General features: G+C 43.2%; 1 protein-coding gene across 1 annotated transcript in view; it reads left to right on the forward strand.

Moving 5' to 3' along the window:
• The first annotated feature begins 4288 nt into the window (after window positions 1-4288).
• Window positions 4289-18981, forward strand: part of LOC149357973 (palmitoyltransferase ZDHHC2-like) — a 34095-nt gene continuing 19402 nt past the window's right edge. Inside the window, exon 1 of the mRNA XM_089576692.1 lies at window positions 4289-4359. Within this exon, the coding sequence (XP_089432818.1) occupies window positions 4289-4359 (71 nt within the window). The remainder of the gene's footprint in view (window positions 4360-18981) is intronic.

An 18981-nucleotide genomic window follows, 5' to 3' on the forward strand; every position in this document is an offset into this window, starting at 1 on the left:
ATAAAAAACCAAGAACAGGTGTCGGTATCTCCAGCTGATTGCGCAAGAAAAACTGCTTGGGTCACACTGATATTCAAGCGCGGATTCCAGAGCCTTTGGTACAGCGCCATTCACATCAAAACGGCGAAAACTTTCGTTCTCCGTGTAGAAGTCACGAGTTTGAATCGAGTGATGGGAAAATTTTTAAATTAAATTTTTCGCTGCAGGAAATGCGTCTTTTGCTGCCCGGAAGGCGGTCCCACAACCAAAATAACCTCATTATCAATTTTTACTCAGAACATTTTTGAAGCAGTCGTCTCATTGCCCTTCGAACGGACGTCCAGGAAACACCCGGAATTCGGCAAAGACACTGCTTGTGCCAGTGAAACGATTTTGTGTGCTGTGTGAGCAGCACGTCTGCACGATCCATCGCCCTGCGCATCACGCGCTTACTTTATTTGGCGCAGTCTGGAGGAGGTCGAAGGTTAATATAAAACTGCCTCCTGATTAATCCAGTAGAAAAATGATCACTGTATGCCATCGCTACTTCAAAGCGCCGTTTGTAAGTGCTGCTGCACGCTTTACGTTACGGGCTGGAGATGATAGACGCATTCGGTTCCTCTGAATACCGAAATCTCAGCTGCACAATGCTCTATTTCTGCCTGCATACTTCCTGTTAAATAAACTCCAAAATATTTCTGAGAATTTGCGAGCGGCACACGATTTTACAAGACAGTTATAAGAATTGGGGTGCTACTCAGACAGGAGGCAACAGTGGAGTAATGACATAAATTTCATGACTAATACTCATCTTAAAGAGTGATACAGGGCTGGACTGTCACGTTTCCACGTACACGAACTGAGCTCAAAAACAAGCATGTCGCCGTTTGCTCCTAACAGCAACTTTTCCTGCGAAAGTAGGCTCAATAGTCGACTTGACGAGGCGGTGCAATCTTAATAAATACACGATTGGAAGAGCAGACGTCTTGGGACGCATTCTTAAGCGCTGTCACGGCACTCTACTACAGACGACTTGCATTCCGCGAGCACTAAATTTCACGAATTGAACATGACAGCCTGCAAGCTTCCTAGCGCTGCTGGAAGGTACGTAACTCATTAACATGGCGCCATCAACTACCAGAAGCCACCTTATCCCAGAAAAAAAAAACAAAAAAACAAAAACACACTTCCAGCTGGTGCCTTTTTAAGAGGGCAAGTTTGGAATCCGCAGCCTACGCCGGAACTGAGCATACATTTTCTTGGTAAACTCCCTTCGCTCACATGGCCAGCACAGAACATTATGTTCACAAAAGCCGACAAAAGCTACGATGGCTTTCGAGCTCGTCGCTGGGTTCTAAAGGTTTCATGGAAAGCAGAGGGGCGCAATAAGAAGCCGCTGACAGAAAGAAAAAAACAGGCGCAAGAGCTCGGGCGACAAGTCACGAATATTAATGCATTGCATCGCTAATCGGTATTGATACCAGGCGTCGTTCACCGCAGAAGTGATCTCGGAAAATCCAGATGACGTCCGTGGTATCAGAGAAAAGGAAAATTTCTTCCGCAGGTGCGGCGAACTGAAGCCAGGACTTTCAAATTGCGAGGAGGGCACGCAACCCGTATGCCACAATATAGCCTTTTTTCTTTATTTCATTCAAATCAATCCCACCAAGCCATTAACTCTTTACGTACATACGCTTTACTCTGCAATGCAGAATCCGGCCACAAAATCATGTTGGTTCTTGGCGAACACAGAGGAAACTAGCGTATGCGTTACCTTACGACTGGATGCTTAGGAATAGGTCATTAGACAGGAGGAGGAAAATATATAAACAAAATCAAAGGACGATGAAAATAAAGAAACAATGTTTTCGCATTAATAGCACGTAACTAGTGTTAAGTTTCTCTGCAATTTTCACCAGTAAAATGTGTGCCTGCCGGCATTAAACCACGATAATCAAGGAGAGATGATCTAGGAAAGACGGCGCATTTTCTTCAGAAAGATCCTTGCGAACACATTCGATCCACATTCGCCGAAGCTGTTACCAACCATTTTTCAACATAACACTTGTTCATGTGACTGTATGTACCCACCCCTTATGTAATACCCCCAGTGGGTCTTTAAGGTATTAAAATGAAACATTAAGCCCTTCACAGAAACGTTGCAGCTAGGGAATATTTTTTGTGCCCTCTTTATGATTATTTTTTTATGTGCACGTATAGATGCTAAAGAGGTGTTTAAAATGTTTTATTTCGTATGTGGCGATATTACATGCTGCTGCGCATCACGCTTGCGAACGGCCGGACTCGTATAGTGCGCTGTTCTAGATGGTCATTAAGAACAAAAGAACGTCCCTGGGATAAGTTCTCCGGTATATTTTGCCCTCGTAGTCATTTAAGCAGCGTTTCTTCTATATCCTCCGCAAGCATTTCGAGAGTGCTTAAAAAGTGTTGCGTGCCATGTTACGAAGATAATGGTCCAAGAAACCCTTAAATTTCTGAGTATCAGTTGCCATCCAACGGAAAGGTTCGGGAAGTGCGGCTATTCAACATGTCGCGGCACAACATTGCCAAGGGCAGCCATTAGCTGCAGCTTTCCATGGCTGTTATGAGCTCACTACATTTCGAAAAGGAAGATTACCGGGAAGGAATGCAGCCCAAGCTGCTGAGGCCGGCGGCGGTTCCGACACAGTTTTCGTAGTATCCGAGAAACAAACAGGTGCTTTCCATGAAGTGGAGGACGCTGATCTGACGCTTTCATTTCTCATGTGAGCGGGGCATCAGAACAAGCTACACCGAGAGTACTGACGACTGAGGAGAAACGTAGACATCCAGATGTTACTGTGGAAAGCGGGAAAGCGCGCACTGCTCAATTTTTCCGGATGTAGCGGAAGGTCATGCTGCGGACGAGTGTTTCGCTGTCACAGTATGTTGGCTAAAGGAGTCCTGTGCTTATGATCAACACGAGCTGGTCACTTGGATCCAAATATAGGCGATTAAGTGGTTTAAATTATTTCAGGAGAACTAAATTACTGCTGGCCATCTTTTACGTACGTCCGCAATAGTCAAAATTACATAGCTCGGGTTATTTTTAATGCGTAAGCATTATATGGCTATGGTTGCGGAATTTGTCCGCACAATTTCGCCAGAAGGAATGAGTTTATGCGAGAAAGAACGGTGCCAAGGAATACAGCATCAAAAAATCTCGTGCCGGAAATCAGGGGGCTGAGGTGGTTTGTTAGTTAATTAGTCATAGCGAAAAATGTCTAAAAAGTGGGCGGTTTCGTGTCATCCGAGCTTGTCCGCACAGTTTCGTCCATACGAATGGGTTTATGCGAAAAAAATGGTTCCATTGGATAGAGAATAAAAAAACAAAAAAACACGTACTCAAAACAGCAAGAGAATCGAAAAAACAAACAAGAAAACAGACATATACGTATATAAGGGAGTAATTGCTCATTGGCATCCACCCGAGCGCAGCCATACGGCTACAAAGGAAAGCTATACAGCTTTCTCAGAAACTCCGTAGTTAAAGTAAAATTCGTCCTGGTCCGGGGTTCCTGGGTTCGAACCCAGCGGTGGTCCTGGGTTCGAACCCCGGACCAGGACGAATTTTTCTTTAACTACGGAGTTTCTAAGAAAGCTGTATAGCTTTCCTTCGTAGCCATATGGCTGCGCTCGGGTGGATGCCAATGAGTAATTACTCCCTTATACAAATCTACTCCACCTTGGGGGATTCCCCTAAAACATTTGACCAAGACATATACTTAGGTTGCGTGCACGGCTAAATAATAGAATAATTTAGCCTTCGTACTCTAAACAGCGTCAATAAATATTTCAGCGCGCTAAATGAAATTTACTGTAGAGATTAATTTGCTGTTAAATTTAACCGCCCATGCGGATATCATTGGTGTGCGCATTTGTGTTCATTTTTTTATTTTTTCGGTTACAAAAGCACGACATAATGCTAAAAAGGCTAGTTCTCCATTCTAAATCATTACGGTTATTATTAATGCACAAGAGACCATTTGAACGGCCAAGCTTTTTATTCCCAAATCGTAGGGTGCTGAGGCGACACACGCAACTAAATGGGTCTCGTGTAGAAATCATGTAGTTTCATTGTACCGTATTAACTACATTTACCTCAGGAGGCTATCTGACAAAGTTTCCAGAGAGATCTCGAGAGCTACAGGAAGCCATTTTGAGAGTCACAGGGAATACCGCGAAGCTGCAGGTGACAAATCGCTTACATTGTAGCCACTGCCCCGCCAGGACTTCTACTCCATCACATAGAGCCAGCACCACGGCCGCCATGGCAGCTCAAGCTGGAACTTTCCTCATCGCTGGTGGCGTGGCGCACTCGGCGGGCCACTCGTACGGGAGGTCAGGTACTACCGTGTTGTCGTTCTGGACGTGCTATATGCTGGCATGTCACTTAAATAACTTGGGCCCTCGGGGATGGGGAGTGGGCTAGCCCTGGAGATGGATCGACTATCCCTGTCTCTTTTTTCTGCACGCGGGGGTCCAAAATTGTTGTAATTTTTCACTTTGAACACTGACTTCCAATGTGCCACCTTTTTAAGGAATCTATGGGAATCTATCGAACTGTCGTTAAAAGTCGCGTCACTATTGAAAGTTCTAACTTTGGAAGTTTTAAAAGTAGTTTGTTACGCAAAGAAATCCAGCAGTTAGTAAAATTGCAGGTGAAACTGCGTCTTGTAATTCTTGAACACCATACAGTTCTGGGGCAGAAGAAAGGAACTTCACGTCTGCATCGAACGTGTCTTTTATAATATTGCGCCAGTGGCCACATGAGATTGATTGAGGAAATTACTAAATACGTGTTGTCATTTCCTGCACCTTTCTAATTTTAGTACTACCTCAGCAATTGGTGGATTTTTGTTAATGTGGCTCCTCTCTAGGAGCAAAAAATGGGTTGCAGAAAATTACGTCCATAAGATTTATACACTTTCGTGTACGAAGGGGGTGGAATGTGAACGCCGCTCCCAGTACGCCATAGCAGGATACTTCGAATGTGGTGAATTACAGGCATAGAACCAAATTTGCAAGATAAAGATCGTTTGTAGCAGCTTGAAGAAACTGCTGCACAAAATAAATCACAGAAATAAACAGAAGGAATGACAGTGCACCTGTGCGAACAAAGCCGCCTTAGCAGATGTCAGCCGTTTCTTTCGGTTTCTTGAGGTAGCCCTTGAATGTACAACCGCCTTTCACACAAATTTCCCCCTGCTGTTGTGGTTCGAGAGCTTTTCTGGAGGAGACGTCAACTACCTAGAGTAGCCGAAGGAAAGTCTGTTGGAGTAGTTAGATGCTATAAAAGTGCGCAGAAAACGCTGAATTCCCTTAAATAACGAAAACCGGCATGTTCTTGAAACATTTTGTCGAAAGGTGTTCGGAAAAGATTTTACAGAGACGTCTGAACTAAACAGAAGGGGCAAAACAGCAATGATTGCAATGACCTGGCTATTTAAAGCAAAAAATGCTCTATTTTTCACTCTGTTTATTTCAAGGAGTTGCTGCATCGAGCACAAGATACCCGAAGCCATACCAAAATGTCTCGTTGTGCTTCGAATATGTAAAGCTCTTGTCAAAAGTTTAAAGCCCACGAAGGTATGAGAGAGAGAAATGAATTTTAATGAGGAAAAGGTGGGGAGGTCGGCCGGTGGTAACATAGCCCTGGCCTGCTAGTCCACACAGGGGAAAGGGAAGAGGAGGAAAAGGAAAGTGCGAATTAAGGTTGATGATGGCATAATACAATGAGTTTCACGGGTGATGTCTATACACACACAAGCACACACACACACACACACAACACTGGCTGGCACTCGCATTGCGGTTAGTAGACGCACATAAAACTGGTGTCTGCAACACAAACACCGACACATGTCGTTAACCATTTAGGTAGTGCACAGGCGGTCACGAAGGTATGCTTCCATGATACGTGTAGGGGGTCGCTTTTACATCCGTGGAAGCCCTAACCTTCGGAGGCGGAGTAGCAGAGTTCCTTTTGCCTTCGAGATATTTGGAACGATAGCGTTGCATAACGAGCCAAACGGCGTGGCAAAGAAGCAAACTCACCGGGGCAGTAAACTATTGACGAAATGTGTACATATGACGAGCATGCACTGCTACAGGTATTATTGAACATCAACGGAACCTTCAGCCGTAGTTAAGGTTGCCAATTCGGTGCCGTGATGAGGCCCAAGTCCTCAAAGTTCCATTAGTCATGTAATCACTATTGCAGAAGGGCAAAAATTACTGACAACGCTTACTGTATGAACGGACTGCGCAAACGTTCAGCTTCTACAATTATAATTCAGACATAGACATGGAGCACTTAACCTGAAATTAAGGAGCAACGACCAATCACCCCTAGGGACACGGTGCAGCTACGAGAACATGAATCAGTAACGACATATAAAATAGGACGAAAGTGCAAATGAACACGCCTGTGCCAGCAAGGTTGGTTTCGAGCGCCTAAAGAATGCGCGTTCCTTAATGTATGCGCTTTGATTCAGCCTTGTATCGTTCCTGCGATCCGCTCGTGAATGGTTGGTGCTATAACAAAACGTTTGTTTACGTTTTGCTTGTGCCGCTTATATTCCCAAAAGTTCCTTCGTAAGAGTTATCACAACTGGGTTACTCCGTTCGAAAGGATATGGACGCAACACTCTCACGTCGCTTTTAACGTCATTTTTGGTTGATGTTCTCGCGGTTGCACAGAGGCACTGGTAGTTTTTTGCCAGTGCGCCTTCATTTGCGGCTACTTCATGACAGTGCGCACGCTCATAGAGATCTTGAAGAGCCCAGGTAAGAGTACACGAGCGAGTAAAAAGACTGGCACAAGCGACTTGCCACTGCAGCGGCGAAGTGACAACGCGTGGCACTGTGGATGAACACGCTGATAACGAGAGTGCCAGGCTGTTCCTATTCCTTATTCTAAGGGCAGACAACTATGGCCTCCGATGAATTATTTTTCCTCTCTTTTCTGACGAAAGGCTTGGTTACTGTGATTTTTTTAAAATGAAGATTCGCTGTTCGTGATGACAACGCCAGAAAGAAAGACCATGCAGCATACAATGACGCTTGGCCGGCGAACGCTTGAGTCAGCACAGTGGCACTGCGGCATTTGGGAAGCAGAGCGCTTGACAAAAGTTACTTCCTGCCAGCCTCCACATGCTGATAAGATAGGAGCAGCCTGGCACAGTCGCTTGTCCTAATAATGTTTGCTCGCCACTGTACAGTGGCGAGTAATAAAAATTACCACAAGTGTCGATTCCACGGGCTGCACCATGATAGAAGAAAAAAACTACGTGGGCTGCCTTCAACAACGATACCTATATGGTTTTGCTTCCCCTTTTCTTTTGCCTGTGCGATGACTGATAAAAGCTTAATCTCAATCAGTTCGTAGTGGCCAGCCTATCAGTCGTAGTAGACGGCGGGACAGGCTTTCCACGTTCCGAATGAACAGGGTAACGAACTTTCCGGCCAATGCGGACAGCAGCGGCCGGTCACTTTGACTCTACCAGCGCGCACGCTTTGTTGGTTTATTTATTTATTTATTTAGTTATTATTCCTCAAAGGTCTCTTTCGGGACATTACATGAGGGGTGGGTATAACACGGCAAAAAATAATTATACATTAATAAGAAAATGGACAAAAATTACGTGGATGAATAGGCTTCCTCGATAGTGGTCTTGAACAGTCGATGATTCATAACGGTGGCCACTTCAGCAAAGAGGTCATTCCAGTCACAGGCAGTCTTAAAGAAAAATTATTGCTGGAAAGTGGTGGTATGTGCACGTTCAGGGTAAACAGCGTTCGGGTGGTTATGGCGGGAATGCGATGGATAGATAGATGAATGGAAGCTAAGAGCGCCCCCGCTGAAACGCGATGATGGCAGTTGCCACCATGCTCTGCTTTTTTCTTTACAGTCAAATAACTGTATAATAAATCGCTGTATAAATTTGCTATTCTCCTTCAATGCATATTTTAATCCGGCACTTCAAACCTTTGTCCACCTCTCCGCTTCTGAGCTACCAGTTTTCAATCGTCTTTTTGCTGACGACTACTGCCGATTCACTCACATGACCGTTTTTTTCTAAACCTTAGGCCCTCAGTAAGAGTTGCTTTGCTTGCGTCGACATCCGGGTGGATACGGCCGCATTCTAGTATAAGATGTGCAATTGTTTCTACAGATTTACCACACCCTGCGAATGCATAATCTTCTTGAGTCAATTCCGTTCCTTAGCTCCGCGTTCCTAGACACCCTAATCTAGCTTCAAAGAATAGGACACTGCCTCTTGAGGTACCATAAAAAATTCCTTCCTGATCTGCTTTTTCAAATTTGCATAAAGCTGTACAGTCTACTTGTTTTCCAATAAATTAATTAAGTTTTTACTTTCTGAGTTTTACAGCGAAAGCTGCAATAGCTTTGTGCAAGGAATTTAGGGGGTACAGGGGCCGATGTGTAACGCTTTACCTGTGACGCTTTACGCGTAAGGCGTGTGTCGCACTGCGCGGCTCAAATGTCCATCTATAAAATGAGCCAGGAGTGCGACTTCCTTATCCTCAAAACCAATAGAAGACTTAGATCGTGCACAAAATTGCCAGCGTAGCCTTATTCGCAGTGTAGACATTCCGCTGGATTTGATCACTGGAAAGGCGCATAAAATGGTTCACTTTGCCGCTGGACAGCTTATCCGTGCCGTGAAGAAAAACGCGAACTCCTGGTGGTGGTGGTAGTGGTAGTGGTTTGTTTTAAAAAAGAAAAAAAGGTGAAGCAAAACAGTGTTGCCGGCCGCGGCTATTGCTATCTAATATCTTAAATACCTGAGCTGCAGCCGCTGGAAAAGAAAGGGAACTGACAAGCTTTTAGTCGGCGTTCGTATTTCTGTCTCACGTCCACTTCTCGAGACCCCATCCACGCTGCGTTGCTGCAGCATGGGTGGGCTGAAACTGTAACGTGGCACATGCGTCACAGAGTGTCGCGTTTTGATGCGCGTCAATTTGCGCTCCCGATGGTGTGCGGTTTTCGAAAGGCGCGAGAAATGGTCCAAATTTGTTGAGCCACAGCGGCGAGGGTAATCGCGATTTCGAAATTTAAAAGTTGATATGGCTACCGCTAACGGCCGGTTACAAGTATCAGTCAGGCGCCTATCGATAATAGCGAAACATTTTACCATCAGAATATAATTAACTACTTTAATACAGTCACCATGATTTGCCTGTTTATTGACGTCCGCCAGCAGTGCTATTACTATGCCGCACAAAGTTTCTCTTTACAACAAAAGCCTTAATTTTTAAAAAAATAGTGCCAGCATCTCTGAAGCACTTGGTACACTTCTTTTGCATTGTTTCTAGTCCCAGTCCTATAAAACAGCAAACGGCACGTTCTTGAGTACCATTGTGACGATTCTGGCATTATCGGTACAGCCTCCTGGAACGAACGAAGCTAACCGCTTTAAGAAGAAAACCGTATAGTTAGTAGCATGTGTTTGCACTGCGTCGACTCTAAACGTGCCCGTCACAGAATGGACAACTCTGCTCCCATAGAGTTAGCCTCCGAACAGAGGTATCGTTCAATGAAATGCAATGCTCACTTTCCTTTCGACCAACGGTGCAGGTATCCCGACACTTCTGATGTCTCCATCTTGTGGCGTCAAGAATGAGATACATCCCGATAACTCTGTCATGCCGTATACTGTAACAGCACACAGTGTTGTAAGTGTAACAATTAGAGCAGCTCATTGATAAGGTAAGAAGTACGGAGACAAAAACTAAACAATTGACTTCCAAATGTACGTGCAACTTGTCGCCAGCGACAGCCGTGATTTTTTTTTAGCCCTGCAGCGAGCCAGAGTAGACGCCGTGTAAGAATAGATAACGTTGGCTTGGATGAGTGGGGACCTTTGATATTCAGGATAGCTGGTTGTTCTTGTGCATACGATCGAGAACTAAGGAGTATAGTATCTATCAGCTTGGCGAAAATTAGGCCTGTCAAGAAGATCGAGGAAAGCGAAGTGGTAAATTCTTAGTCTTAGAGGCTATTGTTTCTGATCCGTTCGTGATGGTGACGCTATCATTTAGTTTTAGTTATTTTCTCTTTCTCGTTTAACGCTTTTTTCTCCTGTGATTTCTCATTTCTCTTCCTCTACAGCCACTGGTTATTCGTATTTTTCTCAGCAATAGGTTTGCTTTGTGTTTTACTGCCTACGTTGTCTAGTCTTGCATGCTACTCGATGACTGTGCTAGAAAGGTACTCGGGGCGCTCGTCTATGCAAGGTCATATGCTTTTTTAAAAGCTAGAACTTAGGAAAGCTAACCACCTGTCCAAAAGACACTCATTACATAAAACCGATGAGCCTTCGGCGACACCGCGCTTCGAAACCAGTACCTCCCGTGTACGAGGCGAATGGCCCTCTTCTACTCTACCCACTGACCCTTAATGCTAGCTACCTGTGGCGCTTGCGAGGAACAAGCAAGGGCAGCGAATATACGTAGTGCAATATGTGCATGATGTGGAAGAGCCATAGTTATAGTGGTAGTGATGCTGATGTTCAAGTGCTTTTGTGATTAAACCTTAGGTATGTCGGAATTAACTGCGCCAGTGCCACAGAGTAGAGATTTATCGGACGTTTACTCTTCTAGTAAAGCGAATTGCGGTGACACTTCGGGTGCGGAGAAATCCATGACTTAAACTGACACGAGCAGCCGTTCCTAACCATTTCACCTTATAATGTTCCCCGCAGGCAAGGAAGCTAGAACTGGGAAACGAATCTTCGGCGTAATATTTTACTAAAACGAGACGTTCACTCAGAGTTAGCTGGCTTTGTTCTACGACCGACAAACGCAGGCAGTAGTAATGATTTCGCGTTTGGTGCGTATTTAAAGTGTCTAAAAATATGCTCTTGGGAATTCATTCGTTCCCGCTCTCACTGCACCGTCAGAGGCAGAGAAAGATCGCTGCGCAGTAATCTCAAGTTAAGCGGTAAGTTCACTTCCTTTACCCTGAGTTTTGATTTACTTTACAGTTAAACATACAAACCTAGTCGAAAATGATGGCATAGTTGGCCTCGAACCTGGAGAGAAACTTCTCCGTAAACCTCGTAAAGGGACATCTTTGTAGCATTGCTGGACTGCTGACTTGTCCACAAAGCCACTTTTTCTTCACGCCAGGTGGATAAGCAGTACGACAGAAGACGCTGTCGTAAAAGGTTCTTTTATCAAAATACTACAAGAACACCTCTTGTGAGGAGAAAAACTTTTTCGCTGTCTTTTTTTGACAGTAAACGGCATCGTTCTTTGAAAGCGGAAAGCCAAATTGTGCCTTTATAACTATACATCCTCGTAGGTTTGCTTGAAACGCTTTAAATTATTCGCCTATTGAAAATTTCTAAATATGGCCTAATCCACCATCAACTTTACTTGCGAAAAAAAGGTAAAAACACCAGCAATCATTATGCCCAATCCCGTAGTTTTGTGATTTCACTTCGGTACATTAGTTCACAGCGCTACTAGGAGAGTACAGCAGCTCATACCTTGAATGACTCCTTTAAAGCCAAGCTTCCTTGCCACGCTTTGTAGCAGGGATCAACTGACTGTGCTTCCACCAACCAACAGTTTCTTGACGCTGCCAGTGTCCACTTTACCAAAAAGGGGATGCTGATCGAGGCTAATAAGGAATGTAGGAAACAACCCGATCATTGTCGGCTGCTGGGGGAAAAATATTTTAGTTCATAACATTGAAGGCACTTTACATTGCCATATGAACAGCATCTTTTGACCTAAGTGCTCAGACTGCAACGTGGAAGTTTTATGACAATGTCAAACAGAAACTTAATCCCGGTTTTGTTGCCAATTTATTGTAATAATGTAAGTTTTAAGGGGAACAGACAAAATTTGTTTTACTATATTTGTAGACACCTAAGAGACAAATAGGCGCGTTTAATAGAGACTTGTAGAAAGCAGGTATTGCTAATATTAGGCCGGGCATTTGTATTTCTGCTCAGTTACTCTGGGTGTCCTTGTCTTTTTTTGTTCCTGCAGAATGCAATTGCGACCGCCCCTCACGTTATGCCACATGACAGTCGCTGCGTGGGATGCAAGAAAACGCCGGATAATATCTCACCTTTGTAGATTTTTTACACGTACCGTTCGCGTATCGTAATCTATCGTAAGCGTTTGTGATTGCAGATATGTCAGTGGTTATTGTCTTGTAGACTATATTTGCTGCCTGGTGTCCGGGATTCGGCAATAACGAAATGACGGCAGTGATGAAAAGCTTCACGAGCAAAACCTCACGGTTCTTATTGCCTTTTGCTATTCCCTGAAGCTTCATGGTGCCGTCGTTACGGCAGAACCGACCAGACAGGTGGATGGATGATAAAAAACAAATTAGAACTGAAAATAAACCGCTCTTTTTTTGAGCCTTTCTATGTATTGCGCTCAGTCCTATACATGCAGTGCAGTACATGTACTTTATGGGGTAAGAATCCAATATTTGGGCACCCGGGATGTTTTAACACAGCACGTCGCAACCCAGCTCTTGTTTGACTTTTTTTTGGCAACCTAAATTATAAACTTTATCCAAAACCACGAGTTCAACCCTCGGTATTGTTATCACAAAGGAAGATCTAACAAAATATGCTACCATTTTCATACCCGTCTATGATTGTAGATCGTCAATTAAATGCCTTATGTAAGTGGTTTGTCAGGAAACCGGCATGAGTTGCTTTTAGAAGAGCGATTAGAGAGACGAGTAAATTTGTTATGCATCATTCACTTTCAGATTCTGTACACAGCTGAGAAGCTCGGTTTGTCCACTAGTATTTACCTTGTATCTTTCGACGGCGGGGAGAACCACATCGAAGTCCAGCGTGTGTGCCACTATCACCTGGCAGCCGTTGCCCAAGTAGCTAAATGCCAACCAGAAACCTGCGGCGTGCATGATTGGAGCCATGGCGAGGTAGATATCGTCACTTTCAAACAAAGGTGGAGGAGATATCTGCAAGGATCTGAGAATCAAGGTAGAGCAGGCTGACACTGAAATCTTCCTATTTTTTTTTCAATCTATTTTGAACCACGTCGAGAACACCAGTATGTCTATTCTTCTGCCACGTCTTAGCTGGCGACATCGAAAGTTAAGCGCACATTTTGTACGATGCATCAGATCAGAACACCGTGTTGATGGCTTAAACTACGAAACTGGATATCTAGATTACGTGTTACCTGAATCATTGCGGTGCTCACTGCATTAAAAGAGGACGCAGCTTTCAGCAAAATTTTATTTCTTGATGTATTTGCAAGAAATTGTTCGAACCCATTAGAAATAATTTCATGACTGCGCTGACAAGATTTCCCTGTTATATCTCCAGAAAAATCTTTCGCTGTAAACATTTTCCTTTTAATCTTTTCAAAAGGCTCTAGAATTAAGAAAATGTGCCGGTGGGCTTGCTCAACATTCACTGCATTCTTATTGGCGTGCTGCAGGTCAAGAGATTCTGAGAAATTTTTATTCGCGAAACAGAAATTTTGATTTGGAATTTTTGCGATGCAGTGTCTGTTTATACACCTAAAGTCAGAAAATGCTTCATACCAGAAAGTTCGGATTCATAAATTTGAAAAACAATGAACTTCTTGACCTGCAGGATTACAACAAAACAAACGGGGTAAAAATAAATATAACAGTAATGATGAAATCTCCTTCGCAGAATCAATATATCGGCAGAGATCATACGGAGAAAACCGCCCATTGTTCGAGCATTTCCCGCAATGCACAGCCGCCACTGTTCACGACACGTTTTTTTTTTAAAGTAATTCCCGGTCGATTTCCGTAATGCAGCTTTGAGAGAGCGTAAAAAAAAAACAGTACAAGCGGATGCAACAGTAATAAAAGAAATAATTTTGGGCTATTTTTGGCATTTCAAAGATGTGTAGCCCATGAAGTAATAATAATGTCGTCGTCCGCTGGAACACAGGAGATTTCTACCTGGAGTTCGTTTCCTTTAGGAACAAACGGTACACGGTGACCAGAGGACGTTTGTTGAGCTTCTTGTGCGATCAGATGCATTTTAAATTTGACATTTCTGCACTCCAATACCCTGTGAAGTTTGGCGGAATTTCTAGCAGTGCTTTGGCGGGATAGAAAGCGATTCCGGGGGAGCGTGTTCGGCTTCTCTCGTGAAGTATGATGCCTCGGACTACGCCTAGGGAGGCAGCGTCTGAGTTTCTGGTATTGCTGGACGCCACTGCGTACGCCAGGCAGTAAGATTTTTCTCTTGCATATTATCATTAGCCGGGTGCGTCAGCAAGCGGGGAAACTGCACCCATAATGATTTCTAATTAGAGTTCTTTTGTGGCAGCCACAGCCCCCATCTACAATGAACTACCGCTTCCATAACATTTTATATCCTTCCACACTTCCCGACTTTCTGCGATCCTAGGCTTTCTTTTGCTTGCATTAAACTTCTTTAGCTTCAAGGCCTTGGTTGTGTTCTTCGCATTACTTTCCCCGTCCTAGTATATTTCGTCTTCTTGCTTGCGACTCAGAACCGGGAACTCGAGTTTTGTTCTCTAAACTACGCTGCCCGTATTCCGTCTGTTAGCGTTACTGCTTTCCCCTGCCTTTCCGTTGCTCGATGCACTTTCATTAATTTATTTTCGTCCCTCCATCTTTTGGCCTTGTACTAACCGATTATAACGATTATATGCATTTTCTCTGAACGATATATCTGAGCAGGGAGCATAATCTGATGTTGCGCGATGTCCGCTGCAATCCATTTTCTTTCATGTGGCAATTTTTTCTATCACATGGCTTATTTCGGCCAAAGAGGTGTACAGATATCGGTAATACGAAAGGGAAGAAGCGATGAGCATTCAACCAAAAATACCACTTCTTTTCTATGACATGAAAAAAAAACTAATAATATGCACCTAACAATAATATCCACCTAACAGTTTCTACTTCAGTGTAAAAAAAAAAGAGGTCAGGATACGTTCTTCCGCTCATGCGCACTTTTCCTTTAATATTACAGCTATCTGTATTTTCTTACAGCTCCCAGTATCTCACCAACTATCGTGAACTTTCCTTCGATTCCTCGACTACTGAACATTACATATGTTTTCTGAAGAATAACTTTTAAACCTGCCACTGTACATTTCCTGTAGCTGGTCTAAATCCTTCGCTGGATTTTTTTCCTTTTGTTTGATTTGCTTAACCTCAAAAAGTATGTATAGCCACAGATTATGCGTAGTACGAGCAACAATGCGCAAAAATTATTGCACGCAAACATTCTTAAGAAAGGCGAAGAAAAAGCCAGGAATCTCTTGCTTTCAGGCATTCCCCACCACCCATAAGATTTGACAGCAGGGACCAGAAATGTCAGCAACGCAGTGTCATGCATTAAAAATAAAAACAAACTTTGAAGTTTAAGTTCAGTAAATCACGCACTGAGAAACATCAATCGCTCTCACAAAGTGAATACTGCCTGAAAGCTTTGTAATCCGTATATCTTCATGCTCAAAGCCAGTGGAACGCGGTTTCATCAATTTTTTGCTGACCTCAGATGCTATTAAATTTGTGTGGAATTTTCGTAGTTTCGCGCAGTTGGTATTACGTTGTTTGAAATTTTTGTTGATGGTCACCACGCCTTATCTCAGAAGTTACTCGTTAGCGGTGATTCTGTTTCTTGATGACCGCCGGGAACGCTTGTTGTTATCGTCTCCACCGAGTTCTGTTCTTTCTGGGCGCAAATCACACGAATAAACAGCTTGCATTCCACGCCAGTCTGCTCGTCCAATGTCCACGACGTTATCATAACGTGACAGTGCTGACCAAATATTTCTGTTGTAATACGCCTGGATCTTTTCCAGTGTGTCATAATTTATTGAGTATATGTAGGAGACTGAAACGAATCATCTTTCGCACGTATGGATTCTAATGAAGCCTAGTTACAAACCAAGGCTCTGGATGTCGCCGAGGGCGAGACGAGCCGTTTTCTCTTGAGTTTGCTATGTTTCGCATGGGACGAATGCGGGTACAAATATACTTATGTGCAACTTCAAGTATGGCATTTTTGTGCATAACGACCAGCTTTTGGAAGGATCTTCTCGTGCTCTTTTCCCAAGACTAAACGAAAACAGCGAAATTTCGAGTCGAAAATAGCGTTACGATGTAAGCACTTCTGATGTCTTGGTAGCAGATGTCGATGTCTTTTCTGCATACCTAAACCCGATAAATTTTGTTACGTAAGTAATCCGCATGGTGGTCCCATAGCACACTCTCGTAGAAGTAAAAACTAAGCAATTTAACAGCAGAAGAACATTCAGCTGCAGAATCAACTGAACACAGGAATTGAAGACGTTACACACTGTTTATTCTGTGTGTAAACGGATATCTTTGGTTTTCGTGTAACTGATTAACCGTGAATTTTCAAGGGACCACGATTATAATTTACTCAGTTTTTGATGCGATGCCTTCCCGAGGTGCTCAGCATCCATCAGTTCTCTTAAAAGAAAACTTGTACCGGCGTAACTTACGTAAATGGCTGGAGAATCAACGCTTAATGTCAGTGTTGAAGAAAATACATCATAAAAACCCTAAAATACTGGTTTCAGGCATAATGCATTTAATTAGCACAGATGTAGATTGTTGCCGATCAGGGCAGCGAAACTCATACTGATACCTCAAGGAGCAGTTTATTGAATTGGCTGCAACGCCACGATCACCGGAAAAGAATAGCTTTTATTGGAGTGTGATATGATTTAGCCTATCGAAGGCTCTCGAAAACTCTACGCTAACCCAAAGTGTTATACTTTTGTCCTCTATATTTAGCAAGATTCAAACTTTTTGATGTAATAAAGCCGTTTCTACTGTCAGACTGGGCCTAAAAGCATATTGGGAAGATCTTATCTGTGAATGGCAATCAAAAGACATAGTAAGCGTCAAGAAAATAATTTTTTTTGTGTTTTTAAACCGGTGGCTGCTGTGAATTTTGTCTTTTGCTGTTCAGGTTATTCTTTTCGCAAGTTAAGTTTAGCACAGTAATCTGGACTTGTTTCATCTTTTGCGGAACCACACACTTAAAACGAAGTAATATAAGGTATTGGACAAACTGGCCACGTTTTTTTAGCCATGGATGTACTATCCCTTTGCGCTCTGATCCCGCGTAAACACATTTAGTGCGGCACTCTCATCAGTAGCACGGCACTCTAATCAGTTGAGTTAGGAAAAATAGGCCATTAAAAGCTGGTCTGCAGTGACGCACTGCGCTATGGTTTTAGTTATTAATTGCAAGAACGCACGGGAAGTGTTTGTAAAACGTTTCAGCCACCATTTCGCCACTGAGCAGTTCATCATTTATTTCCAACTGGTTCATGTCGGAAACGCATCTGCGGAGGGATCTAATTGAACACACCCCACTCCAAATATTCTTCGTAGGGACTATTCCATCAAGCGTATCATGAAAGTATTTGTGTTTCGCTTGTCTTGAGGCTTTATTAAGATATTTACTGTATCTTCTAAATATCTGTAGTGCATCACGGTTTCTGTGGTTCAGGAACTTTCGAAACAATTTTTCTTTTTTCGGCATCATTCTGAATTCCTTGGATGTATACATGGTTTACGAGCAATTTTTGTTTTTTGAATCTTTTTCAATGGAAAATGCTTTTTATAGACAAAATTAAAAATCTGCAGACGAAGGATAAGCTCTATGTGCTGAACGACGTAAGGTTTGTCCCCATAACATCCCACTAAGTTCTTCACGAAAAAGTTCCAGCGTGCGTGGATTAATATCCAGAACACATGAATTTCGGGTAACATGATACTGAGGGCCAGAACATCTATCAGCAGCCAGGAATATTGGCATGTATGTGATCACTCAGAGGAAAACATTATAGTATATCCCGGCCAATACGCACTCCCCAAGTAGTTTCTTGTAAACAATCAATTATTGCTGCGCCGGTACGGTAACGCGCGTGGCATCGATTTGAAAAAATTGTGAATTGAGTAGCGTTGGCAGCTCAGTTTGTTTCCAGGTTCCTGTTAACATTATCAATGTTGTTGTCGACCCATGTAAGGGGGTATATTGTGGTCGATAACAAAGGAGGAAATGTCGACTAAAAGTATCAAAAATAATTCCACATTGTGGTCCGGTGATCTATATGTGACAGAGAGGAAAAAAAAAAACTCTGAGACAATCCTCGGTGGATCGTTTGAACGCGTTAACAGCCAAACGTTCGTTTTATTCGATGTCGTCACTTGGGTTCCTTGTATCTGAGGTCAACACAATAAGTTTGTTACATCCGAGGTACAGACTCAAACGTTTGTTACATCGGTTCGCTATATCCGAGTTTAACACATGAAAAGATCGTTATATCCGAGGTGGCATACTCAGGTTCTCTAGTATGCCACCTAGGTAGTGTAAAAGTACGTTCGTAGCTCAATGGACAGGTTGGCCACCTGCCATTGGCAACTAACAGACGCCGCTCCCCGTTCCTGCTTGCACTGACCCTCCTAATCCTAACACAATAATAATTACCAGACTTAAAACATAAAGCTTCAACAGCAGGTGAAAATTGCAAGTCATCGGTATACGGGTAGCTCCTGTCTTCTTTTCAAAACAAACAAACATCTCCGCCTCTCTCGTATTTCTTTTCAAGAAGATAGCGTTGTATCCACAAAGGGTGAAAACATCTACCATAAGTGAAGCATGTTTCTGTAAGCTTTAATGGTATGAATGGAAAACTCAAAACGGTAAGGACAGCAGACGGTTCGTCATGTTTCTCAGCAAGCGGTTAAGCTGAGAAAGTTTTTTTAAAATTTTTTCTGAGCCACGCAAAGCTCAATAGAATGCGTGTGAAGTGTGTTTTATCTCAAGGAAATGCTTCAAAGAGCCTCTGTCCTGCAGTGCACGACAATAGGGAGCAGCTCTTCCAGCTCATGGCGATAATTTCCTCCAACTCATGACCATACCTCCATTTTCC

The sequence above is a fragment of the Amblyomma mixtum genome, chromosome 3 (assembly GCF_055824585.1).
Source record: "Amblyomma mixtum isolate Tamu chromosome 3, ASM5582458v1, whole genome shotgun sequence".
Taxonomy (NCBI): Eukaryota; Metazoa; Arthropoda; class Arachnida; order Ixodida; family Ixodidae; genus Amblyomma; species Amblyomma mixtum.